This window comes from Engystomops pustulosus, chromosome 2 (genome assembly GCF_040894005.1).
Source record: "Engystomops pustulosus chromosome 2, aEngPut4.maternal, whole genome shotgun sequence".
In the NCBI taxonomy this organism is placed as follows: Eukaryota; Metazoa; Chordata; class Amphibia; order Anura; family Leptodactylidae; genus Engystomops; species Engystomops pustulosus.
Genome location: NC_092412.1, coordinates 172,195,484 through 172,222,441, shown reverse-complemented (window position 1 = coordinate 172,222,441; position 26,958 = coordinate 172,195,484). Strand labels below are relative to the sequence as shown.

Genomic DNA, 26,958 nt, shown 5'->3' with positions numbered 1-26,958 from the left:
TGGGAAAAGGATTTAGAGAAATCCTTTTCTCTACCGGAATGGCAAGATATGGCAGAAAATACAGCAAAAATCTCTATCAATATGGCGTTAGTCGAGGCAAATGATAAAGTATTACTTCGGTGGTATTTAGTCCCTGTGCGTATATCACAAGCAGTCCCTAACTATTCCCCCCTATGTTTTAGAGGATGTGGTATTAGAGGCACTCATTTTCACTTGTGGTGGGAATGTCCGAAGATTCGGAGATATTGGAGGCGCATATATAATATGTTATATTCTATAACCATGATAAACCTGACGCTTTCCCCAAGCCAAGCTTTACTTAACAAAAGGATCCCAGATATCCCCACACCTGTGAGGAGATTTGTGTCCTTTTTCTTCCTAGCGGCAAAGATAGCGATTGCAACCTCTTGGAAGAAAGCCACGGTTCCCTTGGAATTGATTGAAAACAAACTAATGTGGATAATGGTTAACAATAAGCTTTATTATACAGTACAAGATAAAATGAAGCTGTTTAACAAAACATGGCAGATGGGGATTACATATCAATGCAGAGTCTAATATAAACAGACGATTTCTCTTCTCAACAGAACCCCCCTTTCCCTTCCTTTTCTCCTTCCTGTGTGTTCCCCTTCCCCCCTGTCTCATAGTGGAGATAATATGCTTTGTAAAATGTAATTTAGACACTTTATAATAATAAATAATATAATATTATAATATAATATAATAATATAATATAATAATAATAATATAATTCCTATTATACAGCATTGTTAGTCAAAATGAGCTAGGACGGTTGGAATGTAAAATGCTTTTTCATTTCTGTACCCTTTCAAATTAAAAAACAAATAAAAACATTGTGAAACCAAGGAACGGTTTTGGAGCTGGAGAATGAGGAGGAGTTGGGTGACACCCAGAGCAGCTTATTTCACTGGAGCTTGGCTAGAGACATGCAGAGGAGGAGGATACAGCTTCCACCGAGGCCTGCGCACTGACACACGAGTTGTCCAGTTACTCAAAAGTGCAGAATAATGGGTGGCCACCGTGCTGTATCCATGCTACAAGGACAGCATAGCATCCTTCATTATAATTCTAGAACTGGAGACTAAAGGGAGTACAAGCACACTTGGGTAGAAGCTGTACTGACCAAGTTTTCATCCCAAAATGAGAGCTCAGTTACAGCACGAGGAGGAGTCTCCAATGCAGCAGTTACACTAGCACCACCTAAGTACAGAGATTTAGCATGGCCACAATGTTGACCGCCATGTTCCATTCTTCTCAACCTCCACCTGCAACGGATAAGGCACATAGTACAGAAAGATGGTCCTCCCCATTCAATTTCTGGGAGGATAAATAGGACATGTGGCTGAGCCCGCTTGCAGATGCTCTCCTGACCTGCTGCTAGTGTGTTATCAAATTTTTAAGTTTAAATTTTGGGTTATTAATGGAATTTCAAACTCCCAGAGTGCCTTTAACTGCAGTGAGAGGAAGGGTGTGTGGATTTCCCATTGCCACTCAAATCCTCAATACAAACAACTGGTTCTAAACACCCATAGTGCCTTTAACATCTGTGACACAATGTTTTAAAATAATTTCTTAGTTTTTTAAATTTTATATTATTTTAACCCCTTAATGACCACTGTATCAGGTTTTTACCGCGGTCATTAAGGGTACCTCTTATGGCGCTCCGCCTTTCTACGTCGGCATGGCAGAAGAAGATTGCAGGACATTGGGTCCTGCTGGTGCCGATGTCGGGCTGTGTCATCACAGCCCAGACCCAGTACTAACACCGGTGATCGGGAAAAATCTGATCCTCGGTGTTTAAGTTCTTACACGCCGGAGTCATGCTTGACGTGTCAGTGCATCCCCCATGGATCGGACCCCCACCTGTGTGCCTTGAAGCTGCCGGCTCCTCTTCAAGCCGCGTTCCGCTTCCTGGTAGGACCCGGCTATAACTAACTGAGCATGCATCTGCTTGCTCAGTTACTTACATTGTACGCTGCAATACAAGCATATTGCAGTGTAAGGGCATGAACATGCGATCAAATAAACGCTTGTTCAAGCCCAAGTGTGGAAAAAAGTAAAAAACACATTGAAAAAACATTTTATAATAATAATGAAATAAATAAAATAAAAGTCCCCTTATCAACCCAGTAACATATAAAATCCAAATAAAGTCTATGTAACAAAAAAACACAAAAAAGCTTACATATTTAGCAACACCATGTCCACATAAATCTAAATCAATACAGTGATGGCCAAAAGTTTTGAGAATGATACAAATGTTAATTTTTACAAAGTCTACTGCATCAGGTTTTATAATGGCAATTTGCATATACTCCAGAATGTTATAAAGAGTTGTCAAAAGCAAAAAAAAAATTAGATTTTCTCCAATATTCGTTTTGCTCAGTAAAACTGAACATGCATAAAAAAAACGAAAATATTATTTTTAAGTTACCGTGAAAAAAATTAAGTGCTAAAAATCCAAAATAAAAATTGATGATTTCGTTTTTGTCCCCCTTGAAATAGATAATAAAATCTCATGAATAAGCTATAGACCCCCAAAATGAATTATCTATACATTGTATCTCATCCCTCACATGTTTGCAAAAAAAAAAATGTATGGCCTGTACTATGTAACAATGCAAATCTGGTCTGAATGGCGCAGCTTTCATTATATGTCATCGGTACAAAAAATTTGCAGATCATTTCATCTTTTAAAATTCTAAAGTTTCTAAACTGCACTTCCATTTTGTTTTAACCCATGTGAAACACTTAAAGGAAACCTACCATTTAGAATGGTAGGGGTAAGCTGTAAGTACCGAGCACCAGCTCAGGGTGAGCTGGTGCCAGTACTTACTTTCGTTAGTGTTATAAACCGCGGTATCGCGGTTTTAACACTTTTTAAACTTTAGAGCAAAAGGGGCTTCGGCGCTGCGCGCGCTACATCTCCACTGTTTCCTATGTAGGCACGCGCACGATCGTGCGCACGCAGCGCCGAAGCCTCTGCTGCTCTAAAGTTTAAAAAGTGTTAAAACCGCGATACCGCGGTTTATAACACTAACGAAAGTAAGTACCGGCACCAGCTCACCCTGAGCTGGTGCTCGGTACTTACAGCTTAGCCCTGCCATTCTAAATGGTAGGTTTCCTTTAAAGGGTTTATTGACTTAATAGGATTTGTTTTACATACATACAGGGGTGCAGTTTCTATAGTGGGGTAATTTAAGGGGTTTTACAATTATTTTGGTCTTTCAAAGTCACGTGAAAGCTGAGTTGTTCCTCAAAATGTGAGTTTAGGTGCAATTTTTCTTATTTTGATGAAAATATGAGAGGACGCATAAAATATAATTCCAACGTAAAGCAGACATTCCTGACATGTTAGTTATCAAGCTTTTTTGGTAATTTAACTATCTGCCTGGAAAGCAGAACATTTCAATCTTTGAAAATGAAGGATTTTGCCAAACTTATGTCAAATTTTAATTGTTTTTTCAGAACGATAAGCAAAATGTATCACTTAAATCTTACAACTAAAATGAAGTACAACGTGTCTCGAGAAAACTCTCAAAATCACCTGGATCTGTTAAAGTGTTCCGAAGCTATAACCAGTTATCTTGAAATATGTCAGATTCGAAAAATTGAGTCTGGTCACTAAGCTGAAAACAAGCGTCGGTCAGAAGGGATTAAGTACATTCCCGAACCTATCATGGGGTGGCAACCTCCATAATATTGCTATAATTTTACTAGTCCCATTTTACAGCCGTTTTTGGGTGTAAAAATCCAGGTCAACCCTGGTTAAAGTTTGTCCCGAAGTCTGGATCCCAAACTAAATTTTGTTTCGAAAGTTGGACAAACCTGTTGAACCCCAATTTCGACCAACACACTCATCACCCCTATTAATAAGTAACAGAAAATTAAATACAGATTCATGCAATGAAAAGATTGCATCTGAAGGAAAGTTCCATTACTTGATAGTTATTCCATCCCTTTTCAGTGGTTCTCATCCATCTTGAATTATCTTCCTCATGCTGACATTGATTATTTTGAACCTGAAAAAAAGTGAAACATTTGAAAAACAAAAAACAGCTTAGCTGGCCATTTCTACTGTGTTCTTGTACATTTAAGTACTCATTGCAAACTATCACAAACCTTATTGATCTTGACAGTTGGTCACTGTCATAACGTTTGTAGACATCCTTTCTGCTGGAGTTTGGCATTCGTAAAGAGATTAAACCCTCAAAGACCTGGCCCTTTTTTGCTTTTTCATTTTTCACTCCCCACCATCAAAAATCTATAAGATTTTCATTTTTACATGTAAAGAGCTGTGTGAGGGCTTGTACAAATTTGCACTTTATAGTGATGCCATGTACTGAGAAGCAAGAAAAAATTTCAAAAGCAGTAAAAATCGTGAAAAAACGCATTTGCACCGGTTTCTTGTAGGCAAAAATTTTACGTCTTTCACTGAGCGCCCCAAATGAATTATCTAATCGCCTTTTCATACGTTGAGGGGTGTAGTTTCCACAATAGGGTAATTTATGAGTCTAGCTATTATTTAGGCCTCTCAGTGTCAATTAGAAGTTGAGCAGGTCCATCTAAATACGAGTTTTGGTGATTTTACAAAAAAATGTGAAAAATGGCACCCAAATTCTGAGCCTCATAACATTCTAGTGAAATATGTGGAATCTTAAAAAACCATCCAACATAAAGCAGACATTTGGGAAATGTAAGTTATGAATTTATTTGGGTGCTTTGACTATCTGCATCAAAAGTAGAGAATTTAGAACGTTGAAAATAAAGAATTTTTCCAAATTTTTGCCAAATTCTGTTTTTTTTCATAACTAAACGCAAAAGATTTCATCAAAATTTTTAAACTAATTTGAAGTACTATGTGTCACGAGAAAACAATCTCAAAATCCCCTGGATATCTCATAGCGTTCTTACGCTATAACCACTTATAGTGACACAGGCCAGATTTGAAAAATTGGGCCGCGTCCTTTAGGCCAAAAGATGCTGAGTCCCGTAGGGGTTAAATAAAAGACATGACATTATCTATCAAATTTAAGTAATTTCATTACCTGCCAGATATTCCATTAATTTGGTTCTCCAATGTTTATACATTACTCAAACTCACTTCTAGTTATATGTTTGATGTTATATGTATATATCTGAAGTTAGTACCTATGATGCAACTTTTAATTCTGTCTATAAGAGAAAAATTTGTATGGGAATAGTGTGTGGCTCACCCGTTCTGAAGGTTTTTCAGGAAAGGCTTCCAATCGAGCAGCACGGATCTCCACGTGACCAGCGTGTCCAATGAACAAAGAATTCCCGAAGGAAAGAAAGGTGATCCAGCGCATATGATAAAAAGATGCCACCAATTTTAATGACAAGTTCCAATTACAGCAATACGTGCAAAAACGCACTACAGCACTGCGTCCAGGTGGTGGGCTACAAGCGTAAGCCTACGCGTTTCGAGCGTTTCACACGCTCTTACTCATGGCTAGTACACATCTGAATGCGGGAGACTGAAATAGTATGCACGGAGGGGACGTCAAGGGGGGAGGGAACAAAGTCACACCCCGAACTGTGACGTGGTATAGGCTGAACGTGCAAGTCTGCCGCACAGGTGTGTTTACATCTTAATTAGAGATGAGCGAGTATACTCGTCCGAGCTTGATGCTCGTTCGAGTATTAAGGTACTCGAAACGGCTCGTTGCTCGGACGAGTATTTCCCCTGCTCGAGATCGAGCATTTAATTAAAAAAACACAGTGAAGAACAGTGAAGAATAGAATAAAAACAGTGAACACAGTGAACACAGGATCATTTAAGTGAAAAAGACAGTGAAGAACACAGTGAAGAATAGATTACAGATGTACGGCACATCTGCTTACTTGTCGGAAGATACGCGCAGAACGGCAGCAGGGAGACATCAAGCAGCACGGGGAGACATCAAGCAGCACGGGGAGACATCGGGCAGCGGGGAGACATCGGGCAGCACGGGGGAGACATCGGGCAGCACGGGGGAGACATCGGGCAGCACGGGGGAGACATCGGGCAGCACGGGGGAGACATCGGGCAGCACGGGGGAGACATCGGGCAGCACGGGGGAGACATCGGGCAGCACGGGGGAGACATCGGGCAGCACGGGGGAGACATCGGGCAGCACGGGGGAGACATCGGGCAGCACGGGGGAGACATCGGGCAGCACGGGAGAGACATCGGGCAGCGCGGGGAGACATCGGGCAGAGCGGGGAGACATCGGGCAGCGCGGGGGAGACATCGGGCAGCGCGGGGGAGACATCGGGCAGCACGGGGGAGACATCGGGCAGCACGGGGAGACATCGGGCAGCACGGGGAGACATCGGGCAGCACGGGGAGACTTCAGTGGAAGAAGAGGAGCGGATCCCGGGACAGCGTATCACCCCGACAAGTAAGCAGATGTGCCGAACATCTGTAATCTATTCTTCACTGTGTTTTTCACTGCGTTTTTCACTTAAATGATCCTGTGTTCACTGTTTTTATTCTATTCTTCACTGTTCTTCACATCTGTTAACTTGTCGGGAGATAATATACGCGCGGAACAGTGAAGAACAGATTGCAGAAGTTTGCATACATCTGCTAACTTATCAGAAGACATTCTTTTTCAATTAAATAACACATTTTATTCCCGAACCATGGTCCCTTTGAAAAATGCTCGGGTCTCCCATTGACTTCAATGGGGCTCGTTATTCGAGACGAGCACTCGAGCATCTGGAAAAGTTTGTCTCGAATAACGAGCACCCGAGCATTTTAGTGCTCGCTCATCTCTAATCTTAATGCTTTAAAAACACATTTATTAGTACATTCCTTAAAATAGGCACCTTTGTGAACGAAAAGCATAACAACATTAAAATGTAACAATGTAGTTATAGAGAAAAGCAAAGTATGGAAATTACACATACTTACAAAGGTAAAATAGGCTGAAAATCTTATTAACAAGCATAGGACAGTAATAGTGGCGACCTAGGTAGACATAAGGTGTAAACTAGTTCATGTGTATATACGTTGTGGGGAGAATTTTAACCCCTAGGGGACACAGCCTATTTTGGCCTTAAGGACGCGGCCCCATTCTTCAAATCTGACCTGTGTCACTATAAGTGGTTATAGTTTTGGAACGCTATGAGATATCCAGGGGATTTTGAGATTGTTTTCTCGTGACACATTGTACTTCAAATTAGTTTAAAAATTTGGATGATATCTTTTGTGTTTAGTTATGAAAAAAAACTAAATTTGGCAAAAATTTGGAAAAATTCTTTATTTTCAACGTTCTAAATTCTCTACTTTTGATGCAGATAGTCATAGCTCCCAAATAAATTCATAACTTACATTTCCCAAATGTCTGCTTTATGTTGGCATGGTTTTTTAAGATTCCACATATTTTACTAGAATGTTATGAGGCTCAGAATTTAGGTATCATTTTTCAAATTTTTTGTAAAATCACCAAAACCTGTATTTAGATGGACCTGCTCAACTTCTAATTGACACTGAGAGGCCTAAATAATAGTGGGACTCGTAAAATACCCCATTGTGGAAACTACACACCTCAACGTATGAAAAACCACTTTTAAGAAGTTTGTTAACGCTTTACGTGTTTTATAGGGGTTAAAACAAAATGGAGGTGCAGTCTGCAAATTGTAATATTTTTTCACAATACACTCATTTTGGGTGGAAAATTAAACATTTACAATGGATTAAATGAATAAAGGCTCCACAAAGTTTGTTACCCAATTTCTCCCGAGTACACGGATACTCTATATGTGGTGGTAACCTGCTGTATGGGCGCACGGCTGGGCATAGAAGGGAAGGAGGCGCCATCCAGATCAGATTTGCTATGTCACATTGTACAGGCTATAATTTTTTTCTTTTTTTAATGTGGACCTATAGGGGCTTATTTCTTTTGCCACATGAGATGCACTTTTCTGGTACGTAATTTGGGGGAATCTATAGGCTAATTGGTGAGATTTTATTAACTCTTTGTTGGTGGAGGAAATGAAAATCATCACTTTTCAGGAAGATTTTTATGGGGTTTTTTTTTTGGCTGTTTACCATACCATAAAAATAGTATATTATTTTTATTCTATGGGTCGCCACGATTACAAAAAGACCTCATTTATATAGATTTTTTATTTTTTTCCCATTTTTAGTGCATAAAAAGTAATTTGGCAAAAATGTTGTTACTTTTAGCATCACCGTCTTTCATATGCATAACTTTTTTATTTTTCGCCTCACAAATCTGTTTAAGGGCTTATTTTTTGCGAGAAGGATTGTTCTTTTTAGTGGTCTTATTTTAGAGTGCATAACATTTTTTAAATCCCTTTTTAGAGCATTTTTATAGGGTATTAATTGAAAATGATCTTTTTTCTGGAGCTTTTTTTTGTTTTGTTTTTTACGGGGTTAACTTTGCGGATCTAATAACGATTCTGTTTTATTATGCAGATTGTTACGGACGCAGGGATACCAAATATGTGGGGGTTTTGTGTATTTTATTCAATTGTACTGAATAAAAAACAATTTGGAGAAAATCTTGTTCATTTTAGCATCATCATCTTTTCATATGCATAACTTTTTTATTTTTCGGCTGACAAATCTAGTTAGGGGCTTATTTTTTGCGAGAAGAGTTGTTCTTTTTAGTGGGCTTATTTTGGAGTGCATAACATTTTTTAAATTACTTTTTAGAGCATTTTTTTATAGGGTATTAATTAAAAATGATCTTTTTTCGGAACGTTTTTGGTTTTTTTAATTCTACGGCGTGTACCGTGCGGGTCCAGTAACGATTCTGTTTTATTATACAGATTGTTACGGACGCGGCAATACCAAATATGCGGGGTTTTTTGTGTTTTTGTGTTTTTTATACTTTATTAAGTGTTTTTATGGGAAAGTGACATTTTAGGGGCTTATATTTTTATGTATTTATTTTTTATTTATTATAATGTGTAGTGTTAAGTGTTTTTGCATATTTTTACTTATACATACTTGAACTTGAACCAGTGATGCTCTGATCACTGGTTTAAGTTCAATACACTGCTCTACAATACTATTTTATTGCAGAGCAGTGTAAACTGTCTGAGCAAGCTTGCGCATGCTCAGACAGTTTACAGTCAGACCCGGAAGGGGTCTGACTGCCATGGAGACCGGGCAGCTCCGGGGCACATGCCAGTCCTCGGAGCTGCCCAGAAATGGATCGGATCCCCCGGTAAGCGGCACGGGGGATCCGATCCACAGCGCAAACACCCTTACACGCCGCGGTCATGTTTGACCGCGGCGTGTAAGGGGTTAACACCCGCGATCGGAGCCGGCTCCGATCGCGGGTGTTAGCGCAGGCTGTCAGCTGTACTAGACAGCTGACAGCCGCTGCTTCTGGTACCGGCTCCGTTCGTGAGCCGGTGCCAGAAGCAGGACGTTATAGAACGTCCCCGTGCGCTAAGCATCTAGCCCCGGGGACGTACTATAACGTCCTGGTGCGCCTAGGGGTTAATTTTACTAGTTATTATTGTTTTTATGAGTACAAGAGGAAGAGCCGGTGCGCGACCTATCGTATATGTAGAGACGTGTTCAGACCTGAAGATAGACCTGTGTGTGGATATGGTTTGAAAAATGTGAGAATCTTGAATATGGGCTAATAGTGGAACATAAATTCATGTTTGTAATTCATCCCTTTAGGAAATCTGGTATCGAGATGCAGTATCCAAAATGCTTCCCTATCAAAGAGGTTTTTACTACGATCTCCTCCTCTTGTATTTTGACGAATTTGTTCTATGCCATATGCTAGGAAGCCCGTAGTATTATCCCCATGTTGTTCAATAAAGTGTTTGGAAGCTCCCGATATGGTTTTTTTACGGGTTGAATTATTAGCTCCGGTCTTGCCTATGTCCCCCAGGTGTTCAAGAATGCGACGTTTTAATTTGCGAGTAGTGGCCCCTACGTATTTGATATTGCATATCGTGCATTCTATAATATAAACGACGTGGTTACTATTGCAGTTGATATACATTTTGATGTCAAACTTCTGTGAATTATCTGAATTTGAAAATTGTTTTTTAGTCTTGACCACGTTACAGGTTTTACAAATTTGGGCTCCACAATGGTAAAAACCTTTATGTGAAAGCCAGGTAGAATTGGGTTTAATGTTGTGTTTATAGCTAGGTGAGATCATGTTGCCTATGGTTAGTGCTTTTTTTGATATAACATTGCAACCATTTTTGAGTATTTGTGCTAATTTTTCATCTTGGTAAAGAATGGGTAAATGTCGTAAAATCATGTTTTTGATATCATCAAATTGGTTGCTGTATTGCAAAACCAGAAAAGGATTATCATTATACTGGTTATCCTGTTTTGTTTTTTCTATCAGTAAATCCCCTCTTTGTTTTTGACTGACTATACTGCTTGCCCGATTTAACATGCGATCCGTGTAGCCCCTTTTAGATAGCCTCCTTTTAATGTTTCTATTCTCGGTCAAGTAGTCTTGCTCCGAGTTACAATTCCTCTTAGCACGCGTTAATTCACCCACAGGTATTGACTTGATAGAATGCCTGGGGTGTAGACTACGTGCGTGCAAAATGGTGTTCCCAGCTACTTTCTTTCTGAATGTATTTGTATTAATATGACCCTCATCCGTGTGAAGATTCAAGTCCAAAAACACCATGCACGGAGGGGACGTCAAGGGGGGAGGGAACAAAGTCACACCCCGAACTGTGACGTGGTATAGGCTGAACGTGCAAGTCTGCCGCACAGGTGTGTTTACATCTTAATTAGAGATGAGCGAGTATACTCGTCCGAGCTTGATGCTCGTTCGAGTATTAAGGTACTCGAAACGGCTCGTTGCTCGGACGAGTATTTCCCCTGCTCGAGATCGAGCATTTAATTAAAAAAACACAGTGAAGAACAGTGAAGAATAGAATAAAAACAGTGAACACAGTGAACACAGGATCATTTAAGTGAAAAAGACAGTGAAGAACACAGTGAAGAATAGATTACAGATGTACGGCACATCTGCTTACTTGTCGGAAGATACGCGCAGAACGGCAGCAGGGAGACATCAAGCAGCACGGGGAGACATCAAGCAGCACGGGGAGACATCGGGCAGCGGGGAGACATCGGGCAGCACGGGGGAGACATCGGGCAGCACGGGGGAGACATCGGGCAGCACGGGGGAGACATCGGGCAGCACGGGGGAGACATCGGGCAGCACGGGGGAGACATCGGGCAGCACGGGGGAGACATCGGGCAGCACGGGGGAGACATCGGGCAGCACGGGGGAGACATCGGGCAGCACGGGGGAGACATCGGGCAGCACGGGGGAGACATCGGGCAGCACGGGAGAGACATCGGGCAGCGCGGGGAGACATCGGGCAGAGCGGGGAGACATCGGGCAGCGCGGGGGAGACATCGGGCAGCGCGGGGGAGACATCGGGCAGCACGGGGGAGACATCGGGCAGCACGGGGAGACATCGGGCAGCACGGGGAGACATCGGGCAGCACGGGGAGACTTCAGTGGAAGAAGAGGAGCGGATCCCGGGACAGCGTATCACCCCGACAAGTAAGCAGATGTGCCGAACATCTGTAATCTATTCTTCACTGTGTTTTTCACTGCGTTTTTCACTTAAATGATCCTGTGTTCACTGTTTTTATTCTATTCTTCACTGTTCTTCACATCTGTTAACTTGTCGGGAGATAATATACGCGCGGAACAGTGAAGAACAGATTGCAGAAGTTTGCATACATCTGCTAACTTATCAGAAGACATTCTTTTTCAATTAAATAACACATTTTATTCCCGAACCATGGTCCCTTTGAAAAATGCTCGGGTCTCCCATTGACTTCAATGGGGCTCGTTATTCGAGACGAGCACTCGAGCATCTGGAAAAGTTTGTCTCGAATAACGAGCACCCGAGCATTTTAGTGCTCGCTCATCTCTAATCTTAATGCTTTAAAAACACATTTATTAGTACATTCCTTAAAATAGGCACCTTTGTGAACGAAAAGCATAACAACATTAAAATGTAACAATGTAGTTATAGAGAAAAGCAAAGTATGGAAATTACACATACTTACAAAGGTAAAATAGGCTGAAAATCTTATTAACAAGCATAGGACAGTAATAGTGGCGACCTAGGTAGACATAAGGTGTAAACTAGTTCATGTGTATATACGTTGTGGGGAGAATTTTAACCCCTAGGGGACACAGCCTATTTTGGCCTTAAGGACGCGGCCCCATTCTTCAAATCTGACCTGTGTCACTATAAGTGGTTATAGTTTTGGAACGCTATGAGATATCCAGGGGATTTTGAGATTGTTTTCTCGTGACACATTGTACTTCAAATTAGTTTAAAAATTTGGATGATATCTTTTGTGTTTAGTTATGAAAAAAAACTAAATTTGGCAAAAATTTGGAAAAATTCTTTATTTTCAACGTTCTAAATTCTCTACTTTTGATGCAGATAGTCATAGCTCCCAAATAAATTCATAACTTACATTTCCCAAATGTCTGCTTTATGTTGGCATGGTTTTTTAAGATTCCACATATTTTACTAGAATGTTATGAGGCTCAGAATTTAGGTATCATTTTTCAAATTTTTTGTAAAATCACCAAAACCTGTATTTAGATGGACCTGCTCAACTTCTAATTGACACTGAGAGGCCTAAATAATAGTGGGACTCGTAAAATACCCCATTGTGGAAACTACACACCTCAACGTATGAAAAACCACTTTTAAGAAGTTTGTTAACGCTTTACGTGTTTTATAGGGGTTAAAACAAAATGGAGGTGCAGTCTGCAAATTGTAATATTTTTTCACAATACACTCATTTTGGGTGGAAAATTAAACATTTACAATGGATTAAATGAATAAAGGCTCCACAAAGTTTGTTACCCAATTTCTCCCGAGTACACGGATACTCTATATGTGGTGGTAACCTGCTGTATGGGCGCACGGCTGGGCATAGAAGGGAAGGAGGCGCCATCCAGATCAGATTTGCTATGTCACATTGTACAGGCTATAATTTTTTTCTTTTTTTAATGTGGACCTATAGGGGCTTATTTCTTTTGCCACATGAGATGCACTTTTCTGGTACGTAATTTGGGGGAATCTATAGGCTAATTGGTGAGATTTTATTAACTCTTTGTTGGTGGAGGAAATGAAAATCATCACTTTTCAGGAAGATTTTTATGGGGTTTTTTTTTTGGCTGTTTACCATACCATAAAAATAGTATATTATTTTTATTCTATGGGTCGCCACGATTACAAAAAGACCTCATTTATATAGATTTTTTATTTTTTTCCCATTTTTAGTGCATAAAAAGTAATTTGGCAAAAATGTTGTTACTTTTAGCATCACCGTCTTTCATATGCATAACTTTTTTATTTTTCGCCTCACAAATCTGTTTAAGGGCTTATTTTTTGCGAGAAGGATTGTTCTTTTTAGTGGTCTTATTTTAGAGTGCATAACATTTTTTAAATCCCTTTTTAGAGCATTTTTATAGGGTATTAATTGAAAATGATCTTTTTTCTGGAGCTTTTTTTTGTTTTGTTTTTTACGGGGTTAACTTTGCGGATCTAATAACGATTCTGTTTTATTATGCAGATTGTTACGGACGCAGGGATACCAAATATGTGGGGGTTTTGTGTATTTTATTCAATTGTACTGAATAAAAAACAATTTGGAGAAAATCTTGTTCATTTTAGCATCATCATCTTTTCATATGCATAACTTTTTTATTTTTCGGCTGACAAATCTAGTTAGGGGCTTATTTTTTGCGAGAAGAGTTGTTCTTTTTAGTGGGCTTATTTTGGAGTGCATAACATTTTTTAAATTACTTTTTAGAGCATTTTTTTATAGGGTATTAATTAAAAATGATCTTTTTTCGGAACGTTTTTGGTTTTTTTAATTCTACGGCGTGTACCGTGCGGGTCCAGTAACGATTCTGTTTTATTATACAGATTGTTACGGACGCGGCAATACCAAATATGCGGGGTTTTTTGTGTTTTTGTGTTTTTTATACTTTATTAAGTGTTTTTATGGGAAAGTGACATTTTAGGGGCTTATATTTTTATGTATTTATTTTTTATTTATTATAATGTGTAGTGTTAAGTGTTTTTGCATATTTTTACTTATACATACTTGAACTTGAACCAGTGATGCTCTGATCACTGGTTTAAGTTCAATACACTGCTCTACAATACTATTTTATTGCAGAGCAGTGTAAACTGTCTGAGCAAGCTTGCGCATGCTCAGACAGTTTACAGTCAGACCCGGAAGGGGTCTGACTGCCATGGAGACCGGGCAGCTCCGGGGCACATGCCAGTCCTCGGAGCTGCCCAGAAATGGATCGGATCCCCCGGTAAGCGGCACGGGGGATCCGATCCACAGCGCAAACACCCTTACACGCCGCGGTCATGTTTGACCGCGGCGTGTAAGGGGTTAACACCCGCGATCGGAGCCGGCTCCGATCGCGGGTGTTAGCGCAGGCTGTCAGCTGTACTAGACAGCTGACAGCCGCTGCTTCTGGTACCGGCTCCGTTCGTGAGCCGGTGCCAGAAGCAGGACGTTATAGAACGTCCCCGTGCGCTAAGCATCTAGCCCCGGGGACGTACTATAACGTCCTGGTGCGCCTAGGGGTTAATTTTACTAGTTATTATTGTTTTTATGAGTACAAGAGGAAGAGCCGGTGCGCGACCTATCGTATATGTAGAGACGTGTTCAGACCTGAAGATAGACCTGTGTGTGGATATGGTTTGAAAAATGTGAGAATCTTGAATATGGGCTAATAGTGGAACATAAATTCATGTTTGTAATTCATCCCTTTAGGAAATCTGGTATCGAGATGCAGTATCCAAAATGCTTCCCTATCAAAGAGGTTTTTACTACGATCTCCTCCTCTTGTATTTTGACGAATTTGTTCTATGCCATATGCTAGGAAGCCCGTAGTATTATCCCCATGTTGTTCAATAAAGTGTTTGGAAGCTCCCGATATGGTTTTTTTACGGGTTGAATTATTAGCTCCGGTCTTGCCTATGTCCCCCAGGTGTTCAAGAATGCGACGTTTTAATTTGCGAGTAGTGGCCCCTACGTATTTGATATTGCATATCGTGCATTCTATAATATAAACGACGTGGTTACTATTGCAGTTGATATACATTTTGATGTCAAACTTCTGTGAATTATCTGAATTTGAAAATTGTTTTTTAGTCTTGACCACGTTACAGGTTTTACAAATTTGGGCTCCACAATGGTAAAAACCTTTATGTGAAAGCCAGGTAGAATTGGGTTTAATGTTGTGTTTATAGCTAGGTGAGATCATGTTGCCTATGGTTAGTGCTTTTTTTGATATAACATTGCAACCATTTTTGAGTATTTGTGCTAATTTTTCATCTTGGTAAAGAATGGGTAAATGTCGTAAAATCATGTTTTTGATATCATCAAATTGGTTGCTGTATTGCAAAACCAGAAAAGGATTATCATTATACTGGTTATCCTGTTTTGTTTTTTCTATCAGTAAATCCCCTCTTTGTTTTTGACTGACTATACTGCTTGCCCGATTTAACATGCGATCCGTGTAGCCCCTTTTAGATAGCCTCCTTTTAATGTTTCTATTCTCGGTCAAGTAGTCTTGCTCCGAGTTACAATTCCTCTTAGCACGCGTTAATTCACCCACAGGTATTGACTTGATAGAATGCCTGGGGTGTAGACTACGTGCGTGCAAAATGGTGTTCCCAGCTACTTTCTTTCTGAATGTATTTGTATTAATATGACCCTCATCCGTGTGAAGATTCAAGTCCAAAAACACCATATGATCCTTGTTGCTTGTACAGGTAAAAGGTTACATTCATTATTATTCAAAAAATCAAGAAATTCTGGTACGGCAGACACATCGGCGCGCCAAATAAATAGCAGATCGTCGATGTATCTGCCGTACCAGAAGATGGCATCTGTAAAGGGGTTGACATCGCTGTACAGATAACACTCCTCCCACCATGCCATGGTGAGATTGGCTATGGAGGGTGAAAATTTGGCCCCCATAGAAACCCCCTTGGTTTGGAGGTAAAATGTTCCATTGTAAAGAAAAAGGTTGTGGGTCATTAGGAACCAGAGGACATCATTAATGTAATTCTTAAGATCAGCATTGTACATGCTATATTTGTTGAGGTGAAAATTAAGGGCTAACATAGCTTTCTCATGGGGAATGGACGTATACAGTGATACTGCATCACAACTAACCCAAGTAAACTGATCGGACCATTCAATATTATTGAGACTTCTGAGAACGTCCCCCGTATCTTTTAGGTAACCTGCTGTTCTGGTGACCAGGGGCTGTAGGAGTGTGTCCAACCATTCGCATAAGGGCTCATTCAGCGATCCAATCCCCGAGATTATGGGTCGCATGGGTGGTGGACGTTCCCCCTTATGAACTTTGGGTAAAGTATACAAAATAGGGGTGACTGGGTTTTCAACTAGCATATGATCTCTTTGTTTCATATCAATAACTCCCAGCTGAAAACCCCCCTGAATTAAAGTTGTGATTTTCTTATTGAAAATTTCCGTGGGGTTGGAGGGGAGATTGCGATAAGTGGTACTGTCTTGTAGCATGTTTTCAACTTGTTGGACATAATCTTGGGTGTTCATTACTACCACTGTACCCCCCTTATCTGCCATTCTGATAGTTAGTCCCTGGTCTTCCCTAAGTTCTTTGAGGGCACATCTCATTTTATGGTTCATATTCTGTTTGTGTTTGAATTTATTAGTATCCGAGAGTTTTTTTAGATCTCGTTCCATAACATCTTGGAATATATCCATAGAGTTTGTCCTAGATTGTATGGGTAGAAGTTGGAATTTCTAATGTGTCCTGGTTGGGGTACAGGTACACTATGTAAGGTCTGGTGAGTGTCCAAATCCTGCAGAGTCATGAGCGTTCGTTGTTCCTGAAAGGTAAGATTCTTATAAATGTTGGATTCATGTTTATAGTTGTTTTGTTTCATAGTGTCGTTTGTACTGTTAACATCCATAAAGTGTCTCTTGACTGTTAAATTTCGAATAAATTTGTTAATATCTTTAAGAGTAGAGAAGAGATCAAAATTTGTGGATGGTGCAAAATTCAGACCTAGCGATAAAACATCGATTTGATCCTTGGAAAGATTTTTATTTGATAGATTGAGAACATTTACTCCCTCACTGTCTTTAGAAGAATCAATTATTTGTTGGTCGATTTTTGTTTTTGTTGGCTCCTCAGGCTGCGGTCTACTTCCAGATCTTTTTTTCGGGTGTTTTCTGCCACCTCTTCTTTTGCGTTTTTTGTCGCTTTATTTGGTTTATTTTTCTGGAAATATGCAGATTGAGAATGTTGCCGTGCATTTACTTCATTATCTGATTGATCAGGAGTTACATCTGATAAATCTGCTTCTGATGAACTGAAATTGACTTTAGCTTTTTTCTTGGAGAAGCGTTTTCTGTTAGGTTTCTTCAGGATAGATTTGGGAGTGCCCCAATATTGTTCTCTTCTTCCCCATTCATACACCTGATTCTGGTTGTAATCGAAGAGGTCTCTTTGGAATTTCTCTTTTTTAGTTTCCGATATACTTTCTTCACCCCTATTTTGTATACTTTACCCAAAGTTCATAAGGGGGAACGTCCACCACCCATGTGACCCATAATCTCGGGGATTGGATCCCTGAAAGAGCCCTTATGCGAATGGTTGGACACACTCCTACAGCCCCTGGTCACCAGAACAGCAGGTTACCTAAAAGATACGGGGGACGTTCTCAGAAGTCTCAATAATATTGAATGGTCCGATCAGTTTACTTGGGTTAGTTGTGATGCAGTATCACTGTATACGTCCATTCCCCATGAGAAAGCTATGTTAGCCCTTAATTTTCACCTCAACAAATATAGCATGTACAATGCTGATCTTAAGAATTACATTAATGATGTCCTCTGGTTCCTAATGACCCACAACTTTTTTCTTTACAATGGAACATTTTACCTCCAAACCAAGGGGGTTTCTATGGGGGCCAAATTTTCACCCTCCATAGCCAATCTCACCATGGCATGGTGGGAGGAGTGTTATCTGTACAGCGATGTCAACCCCTTTACAGATGCCATCTTCTGGTACGGCAGATACATCGACGATCTGCTATTTATTTGGCGCGCCGATGTGTCTGCCGTACCAGAATTTCTTGATTTTTTGAATAATAATGAATGTAACCTTACTTTTACCTGTACAAGCAACAAGGATCATATGGTGTTTTTGGACTTGAATCTTCACACGGATGAGGGTCATATTAATACAAATACATTCAGAAAGAAAGTAGCTGGGAACACCATTTTGCACGCACGTAGTCTACACCCCAGCCATACTATCAAGTCAATACCTGTGGGTGAATTAACGCGTGCTAAGAGGAATTGTAACTCAGAGCAAGACTACTTGACCGAGAATAGAAACATTAAAAGGAGGCTATCTAAAAGGGGCTACACGGATCGCATGTTAAATCGGGCAAGCAGTATAGTCAGTCAAAAACAAAGAGGGGATTTACTGATAGAAAAAACAAAACAGGATAACCAGTATAATGATAATCCTTTTCTGGTTTTGCAATACAGCAACCAATTTGATATCAAAAACATGATTTTACGACATTTACCCATTCTTTACCAAGATGAAAAATTAGCACAAATACTCAAAAATGGTTGCAATGTTATATCAAAAAAAGCACTAACCATAGGGAACATGATCTCACCTAGCTATAAACACAACATTAAACCCAATTCTACCTGGCTTTCACATAAAGGTTTTTACCATTGTGGAGCCCAAATTTGTAAAACCTGTAACGTGGTCAAGACTAAAAAACTATTTTCAAATTCAGATAATTCACAGAAGTTTGACATCAAAATGTATATCAACTGCAATAGTAACCACGTCGTTTATATTATAGAATGCACGATATGCAATATCAAATACGTAGGGGCCACTACTCGCAAATTAAAACGTCGCATTCTTGAACACCTGGGGGACATAGGCAAGACCGGAGCTAATAATTCAACCCGTAAAAAAAACCATATCGGGAGCTTCCAAACACTTTATTGAACAACAACAACTAGTAAAATTAAAATTCTCCCCACAACGCATATACACATGAACTAGTTTACACCTTATGTCTACCTAGGTCGCCACTATTACTGTCCTATGCTTGTTAATAAGATTTTCAGCCTATTTTACCTTTGTAAGTATGTGTAATTTCCATACTTTGCTTTTCTCTATAACTACATGCTACATTGTTACATTTTAATGTTGTTATGCTTTTCGTTCACAAAGGTGCCTATTTTAAGGAATGTACTAATAAATGTGTTTTTAAAGCATTAAGATGTAAACACACCTGTGCGGCAGACTTGCACGTTCAGCCTATACCACGTCACAGTTCGGGGTGTAACTTTGTTCCCTCCCCCCTTGACGTCCCCTCCATGCATACTATTTCAGTCTCCCGCATTCAGATGTGTACTAGCCATGAGTAAGAGCGTGTGAAACGCTCGAAACGCGTAGGCTTACGCTTGTAGCCCACCACCTGGACGCAGTGCTGTAGTGCATTTTTGCACGTATTGCTGTAATTGGAATTTGTCATTAAAATTGGTGGCATCTTTTTATCATATGCGCTGGATCACCTTTCTTTCCTTCTGGAATTCTTTGTTCAACTTTTAATTCTGTTATCTTTCTTTAAATGTGATCGCATGACCGCAACAGCGGGTTATTTAAAAACCACCTGTTCATGCTTCACGTTATGCCATGATTAAAGATCTTTCCGAAAAGCGTAGGCATTAATGCTGTGTATGTCTGTGTCTCCAACATGTTCAATTGTAAGATGAACTTTTAACTTTTTGAAATAAATTTTTCACGCTGTGTAAGCTGGACTCAAGTGTACATCCTCTCTAAGTATCGACTTGGAAAAAAGTTGTCTGTGCTCCAACTATGCCAGATACTGCTACATGACTTGCAGGTGAGCTGACTAATTCCTTTCTCTATATAAATCACTTTGGTATGGTCTGTCACCTAGCACTCAACAGACCAGCGGCTGATAAAGAGGTAAGAGAGGAAAATAGCTCCTTTAGTTCAGTAGAAGCTTTTAACCACTTAAATAAGTAGTGGCCAATCTACAGAAACCCGGTCTGACTTCTACAGGGATGTGTCTGCTTCTTGTTCCATTCTGTGTTTATATGCTCCTAATGTGATATAGAGATTTTATTCTTTAATTAAGCTATTAATAATTTTAACACAAAATACCTCTTTAATTTTGTGCAAATCACAAGAAAAAAAAATCATAACACACTCAATTTTGTTATGCATTTATAAAGCCGTTTTTATATTAAAGGTGTCAGAAATTTTCAAACATAATGGTACTAGTAGAACACTGTTGTTACTTAGTTTATACTTACAAAGAATTCAAAGGCAATGTTGCTATCAGGATATAAGTATTCAAAGCTGATAGTTCCTTCTTGTTTCAAGTTTACTGAATACATTAACGTTGCTGTACATTCATCAGTATTAGATGCCACATAATCCTCACGGGGCTCCCACTGTGACCTAGGAGAAAAAAAAATTGTTTATAGTATCCAGAAAGTTTTTACCTCACACTTTAAGGACGCAGGGTTTTTCCGCTCATTTCTCGCTCTCCACCTTCAAAAATCCATAACTTTTTCATTTTTACGTGTACAGACCTGTGTGAGAGCTTATTTTGTGCGTAACAAATTTTAGTTTCCTGCAATGTTATTTATTTTAACATGCCGTGTACTGCGAAGCTGAAAAAAAATTCCAAATAAGGAAAAATTGAAAAAAAACCGCATGTGCGTCATGTTCTTGTGGGCTCAGTTTTTTCGACTTTGTGCACTCAAAATAACACCTCAGCTTTATTCTTTGGTTCGGTGTGATCGCGGTGATACCAAATTTACATAGGTTTTATTGTGTTTTAATACATTTTCAAAAATTAAACCAATGTGTACAAAAAAGAAAAAATTTTTTGCCATTTTCTGACGCTAATAACTTTTTCATACTTTGATGCACGGAGATGTGTGAGGTGTAATTTTTTGCGAAATGAACCAAAGTTTTCATTTTTACCATTTTGAGGTCTGTGCGACATTTTGATCATTTTTTATTCAATTTTTTATGTGATGTAAAAAGGTGTAAAAGTCGCAATTCGAACATTTGGGCGCCATTTCCCGCCTCGGAGGTCACCGGCGGCCGTAACAGTTTTTATATTTTGATAGATCGGGCATTTATTGACGCGACGATACCTAATGTGTCTGTGATTTTTTACTGTTTATTATGTTTTATATCAGTTCTAGGGAAAGGGGGGTGATTTGAATTGTTTAATATTTTATAAATTTTTTTAACTTTTTTTTTCTTTTTTTTTTAAACTATTTCTTAGACCATCTAGGGTACATTAACCCTAGATGGTCAGATCGTTCCTACCATATATTGCAATACTTCTGCAATACTTCACGCGCCGCCGTCTTTTAAATGCCGCTGGCGACTTTGCCGGCGGCAATGAAAGGGTTAATAGCCGCGATCGGTGCAAGCACCGACCACGGTTATTAGCGGTGGGGGTTTGCTGCAATATGCAACAACCCCCACCCTTGTATGAAGAGGACTCAGCCTGTGAGCCCTCTTCATACAATCCCTATACCTCTGCGCCGTAGAGCTACGGCGCAGAGCGTTAAGGGGTTAAAAGGGTATTCCCACAAGACAACATTCTTCAAAAGTAACACATTCTCTAATTCAGTCATTAACAAACATACTGAATGTTCAGAAGCAAAATAAAAGTGTAGATAAACCTTGAACCATGATAATCTGAATACTGAATGTTCAGAAGCAAAATAAAAGTGTAGATAAACCTTGAAGCATGATAATCTAAGTACACAGCATCTCAGCACAGACGAATCATGAAGTGTCTGCTTAGAGAGTCCCTGCCCAAACTCTGGAATTTTACAATGAGTCATAGGAGCTAAAACAGCAATAAAACTGAGTAAAATTATCTTAGCGCATAAAAATTTGAAAACTAACTTACATAGGTAAAGCCCTTTAATGGTGAGGAATAATTTTGAACCTAAGGTTTCTTTTGTCCCTAAATAATTACACATGGAAATCCCAAATGACCATCTTTATCCATTAATTATTACCGTATTTTTCAGCTGATTAGGCGCACCGGCGTATAGGGCGCATTAAGAATAAAGGGCACCTTAGACGTGTTGGTGCATACATAAGGCGCACCGGATTATAAGGCACAGGCGGGCGCTTCAGATAGAAGAGGGTCCGGGGGCGTGGTTTTGATTGCCGAGCAGAGAGGCATAGGGGCGACACAGCAGCATCACAGCAGTGGCGGCTACTGTCAGAATGCCTACGACGCGGGACATTTTGAAGATTGAACGCCCCAGGCCCCCACAAACTCCTGAACTTGGTGCCGATCGCGCCAGGAGAGAGCAACCAGGAGAAGTGACCGACCCCCACGGATAGCCGCAGCAAGGACACAGGGAGCAGAGGTAAGCAGGTTAGGCGGCAGATGAAGAAGCGCTGTGGCTATTTGGCCCGGAGCTCTTCCTGATTCATATATTAGGCGCATCATACTCTAAGGCGCACTTTTGATTTCTAAGAAAATCATAGGTTTTTTAGTGCGCCTTATAGTCCGAAAAATACGGTATTATTATTATTATTATTGGAAAGTACTAAAGGGACAGTGCCACAGATTTTACACAACTATATTAACAACACCCTTATTTAGGGTAAGATGTAGGGTAATGATATTCTTTCTTGTATTTCCTATTTTATGCTAAAAATCACCTGTAAAGTTATATGCAAATTAGATGAGAAATACACTATTTGCCTCTCCAGCACACTGGACTAGAGATGAGCGAGCACTAAAATGCTCGGGTACTCGTTATTCGAGACGAACTTTTCCCGATGCTCGAGTGCTCGTTTCGAGTAACGAGCCCCATTGAAGTCAATGGGAGACTCGAGCATTTTTCAAGGGGACCAAGGCTCTGCACAGGGAAGCTTGGCCAAACACCTGGGAACCTCAGAAAAGGATGGAAACACCACGGAAATGGACAGGAAACAGCAGGGGCAGCATGCATGGATGCCTCTGAGGCTGCTTAATCGCACCATTATGCCAAAATTATGGGTAACAGCATGGCCATGACAGAGTGACCGAATGAGGCTAGATAGCATCTAAAACATCCAATAATTGACCCTGACACTATAGGGGACGGCATGCAGAGGCAGCGGCAGCAGCGGCAGGCTAGAGAGTGGCATGGCAACATACCCTAAATGGACTCAGGCTTCAAACCAATGGGTGGCAGAGAGGAACCAAAGGAGGTGAGCAAGAAGCGCTCAAATAATATCGGTACATGATAAAAGTTTGCCAGTATATTTTGTGGATTAAACAGCAGGGTGGCGACAAAGTTAACATGGAAGCCATGAAAACAATCCAAAATTCTGCCTGACACAGCACGTTTGATAAGGCGGCCATGTATGGAGGCAGTGAACTAGTAGTAGATTAAAGGTGCTGCAGTTAAAACTATGTTAGTTGGTTCTTGGCATGGAGCTGGCGCTCCGCTGCCAGGCGAGCTTTCGCCAATCCAAGCCCCTGTCTCTAGGCTACTCCCCAAACAGCACTTCTAAGAACCTTTTGTATAAGATCAAGTGTAGTAGCGTTCTTATAAGTTTAGGATATGGCGGGTGAGGGGAATGTAAACAGATGCGCAAGAAGCGCTGAAATAATATCTGTAAATGGTAAAAGTTTGCCAGTGTATTTTGTGGATAACACAGCAGGGTGGCGACAAAGTTAACAACTTTGATGTGGAATCCATGAAAACAACCCAAATTTCGGCCTGACACACCTCGTTTGATAAAGGGACGATGTATGGAGGCAGCTATATGGACGACTTTTGGAGGTAGCAATGGAGACAACGTGTGGAGGCTGCTATGGAGACAATTCAATTTGGATAGTGCCTGTATGTGGCAGTCCAAAAAAGTTTTCAAACCAGAGGAGCAGGTAGGTGGCCCTCCATAAAAATGGAATAGATTGAGTGCCTGTATGTGGCAGTCCAAAAAAGTTTTCAAACCAGAGGAGCAGGTAGGTGGCCCTCCATAAAAATGGAATAGATTGAGTGCCTGTATGTGGCAGTCCAAAAAAGTTTTCAAACCAGAGGAGCAGGTAGGTGGCCCTCCATAAAAATGGAATAGATTGAGTGCCTGTATGTGGCAGTCCAAAAAAGTTTTCAAACCAGAGGAGCAGGTAGGTGGCCCTCCATAAAAATGAAATAGATTGAGTGCCTGTATGTGGCAGTCCAAAAAAGTTTTCAAACCAGAGGAGCAGGTAGGTGGCCCTCCATAAAAATGGAATAGATTGAGTGCCTGTATGTGGCAGTCCAAAAAAGTTTTCAAACCAGAGGAGCAGGTAGGTGGCCCTCCAGAAAAATGGAATAGATTGAGTGCCTGTATGTGGCAGTCCAAAAAAGTTTTCAAACCAGAGGAGCAGGTAGGTGGCCCTCCATAAAAATGGAATAGATTGAGTGCCTGTATGTGGCAGTCCAAAAAAGTTTTCAAACCAGAGGAGCAGGTAGGTGGCCCTCCATAAAAATGGAATAGATTGAGTGCCTGTATGTGGCACTCCCAAAAATTGTTTAAAACAGAGGACCGGGTCGGTGGCCCTCCATAAAAATTAAATGCATAAAGTACTATAGCTAGAGCCAGTGGGCCCTGTAAAAAAATAGCCAGTTTCCTCTGCTTTACTGTACAAAGAGGAGGAGAAGGAGGAAAATGAGGAGGAGGAGGAGTGGATAAATTATTCAGGTTGAGCTTCCTTCACCTGGTGGAGATTGGAAATTAGGAGAAATCCAGGCTTTATTCATCTTGATAAGCGTCAGCCTGTCAGCGCTGTCAGTCGACAGGCGTGTACGCTTATCGGTGATGATGCCACCAGCTGTACTGAAAACCCGCTCGGACAAGACGCTAGCGGCAGGGCAGGCAAGAACCTCCAAGGCGTACAGCGCCAGTTCGTGCCACATGTCCAGCTTTGAAACCCAGTAGTTGTAGGGAGCTGTGTGATCATTTAGGACGATGGTATGGTCAGCTACGTACTCCCTCACCATCTTTCTGTAAAGATCAGCCCTACTCTGCCGAGACTGGGGACAGGTGACAGTGTCTTGCTGGGGTGACATAAAGCTGGCAAAAGCCTTGTAAAGCGTACCCTTGCCAGTGCTGGACAAGCTGCCTGCTCGCCTACTCTCCCTCGCTACTTGTCCCGCAGAACTACGCACTCTGCCGCTAGCGCTGTCAGAAGGGAAATACTGTTTCAGCTTGTGCACCAGGGCCTGCTGGTATTCATGCATTCTCACACTCCTTTCCTCTCCAGGGATGAGAGTGGAAAGATTTTGCTTGTACCGTGGGTCCAGGAGAGTGAACACCCAGTAATCGGTGCTGGAATAAATTCTTTGAACGCGAGGGTCACGGGATAGGCAGCCTAGCATGAAATCTGCCATATGCGCCAGAGTACCAACGCGTAAGAATTCACTCCCCTCACTGGCCTGACTGTCCATTTCCTCCTCCTCCAACTCCTCTTCTTCTGCCCATACACGCTCAACAGTGAAGGACTCAACAATGGTCCCCTCTTGTGTCTCGCCAACATTCTCCTCCTCTTCCTCCTCATCCTCCTCCACCTCCTCCGATATGCGCTGAGAAACAGACCTAAGGGTGCTTTGGCTATCAACAAGGGAATCTTCTTCCCCCGTCTCTTGTGAGGAGCGCAAAGCTTCCGACTTCATGCTGACCAGAGAGTTTTTCAACAGGCCAAGCAGCGGGATGGTGAGGCTGATGATGGCGGCATCGCCACTGACCATCTCTGTTGACTCCTCAAAGTTACTCAGCACCTGACAGATATCAGACATCCAAGTCCACTCCTCATTGTAGACTTGAGGAAGCTGACTGACCTGACTACCAGTTCTGGTGGAAGTTGACATCTGGCAGTCTACAATCACTCGGCGCTGCTGGTAAACTCTGGATAACATGGTCAGTGTTGAATTCCACCTCGTGGGCACGTCGCACAACAGTCGGTGAGCGGGCAGTTGGAGGCGGCGCTGCGCTGCCCTGAGAGTGGCAGCATCTGTGCTGGACTTCCTGAAATGCGCACAGATGCGGCGCACCTTCGTGAGCAAATCAGACAGATTGGGGTATGTCTTGAGGAAACGCTGAACTATCAGATTTAACACATGGGCCAGGCATGGCACATGTGTCAGTCTGCCGAGTTGCAGAGCCGCCACCAGGTTACGGCCGTTGTCACACACAACCATGCCTGGCTTCAGGTTCAGCGGTGCCAGCCACAGATCAGTCTGCGCCGTGATGCCCTGTAATAGTTCTTGGGCGGTGTGCCTTTTATCGCCTAGGCTCAGCAGTTTCAGCACCGCCTGCTGTCGCTTAGCGACGGCACTGCTGCTGTGCCTAGAGCTACCGACTGATGGCGCCATGCCCACGGATGGTCGTTCGGAGGAGGAGGTGGAGGAGGGGTGGGAGGAGGAGGAGGCATAGTAGGCCTGAAACACCTGGACTGAGGTAGGCCCCGCAATCCTCGGCGTCGGCAGTATATGACCAGCTGCAGGGTCAGACTCGGTCCCAGCCTCCACCAAGTTAACCCAATGTGCCGTCAGCGATATATAGTGGCCCTGCCCGGCAGCACTCGTCCACGTGTCCGTGGTCAGGTGGACCTTGTCAGAAACGGCGTTGGTCAGGGCACGGAAGATGTTGTCTGACACGTGCTGGTGCAGGGCTGGGACGGCACATCGGGAAAAGTAGTGGCGGCTGGGGACCGAATACCGAGGGGCGGCCGCCGCCATGAGGCTGCGAAAGGCCTCGGTCTCTACTAGCCTATAGGGCAGCATCTCCAGGCTTAGCAATCTGG

General features: G+C 41.5%; 1 protein-coding gene across 5 annotated transcripts in view; it reads right to left on the bottom strand.

Annotated features, from left to right (window-relative positions):
- The window catches only part of ELAPOR1 (endosome-lysosome associated apoptosis and autophagy regulator 1), a 627,159-nt gene that overhangs the window by 435,314 nt on the left and 164,887 nt on the right, over window positions 1-26,958 (bottom strand). For all 5 annotated transcript variants that reach the window (XR_011853280.1, XM_072137292.1, XM_072137294.1 and 2 more), the window contains exons 5-6: window positions 20,447-20,594; window positions 3,963-4,043 (exon numbers count right to left, since the gene is read on the bottom strand). Coding sequence is in view for 4 of the 5 variants with exons in the window: in XM_072137292.1 (XP_071993393.1) it covers window positions 3,963-4,043; window positions 20,447-20,594 (229 nt within the window). In the remaining variant the exon portion in view is untranslated. The remainder of the gene's footprint in view (window positions 1-3,962; window positions 4,044-20,446; window positions 20,595-26,958) is intronic.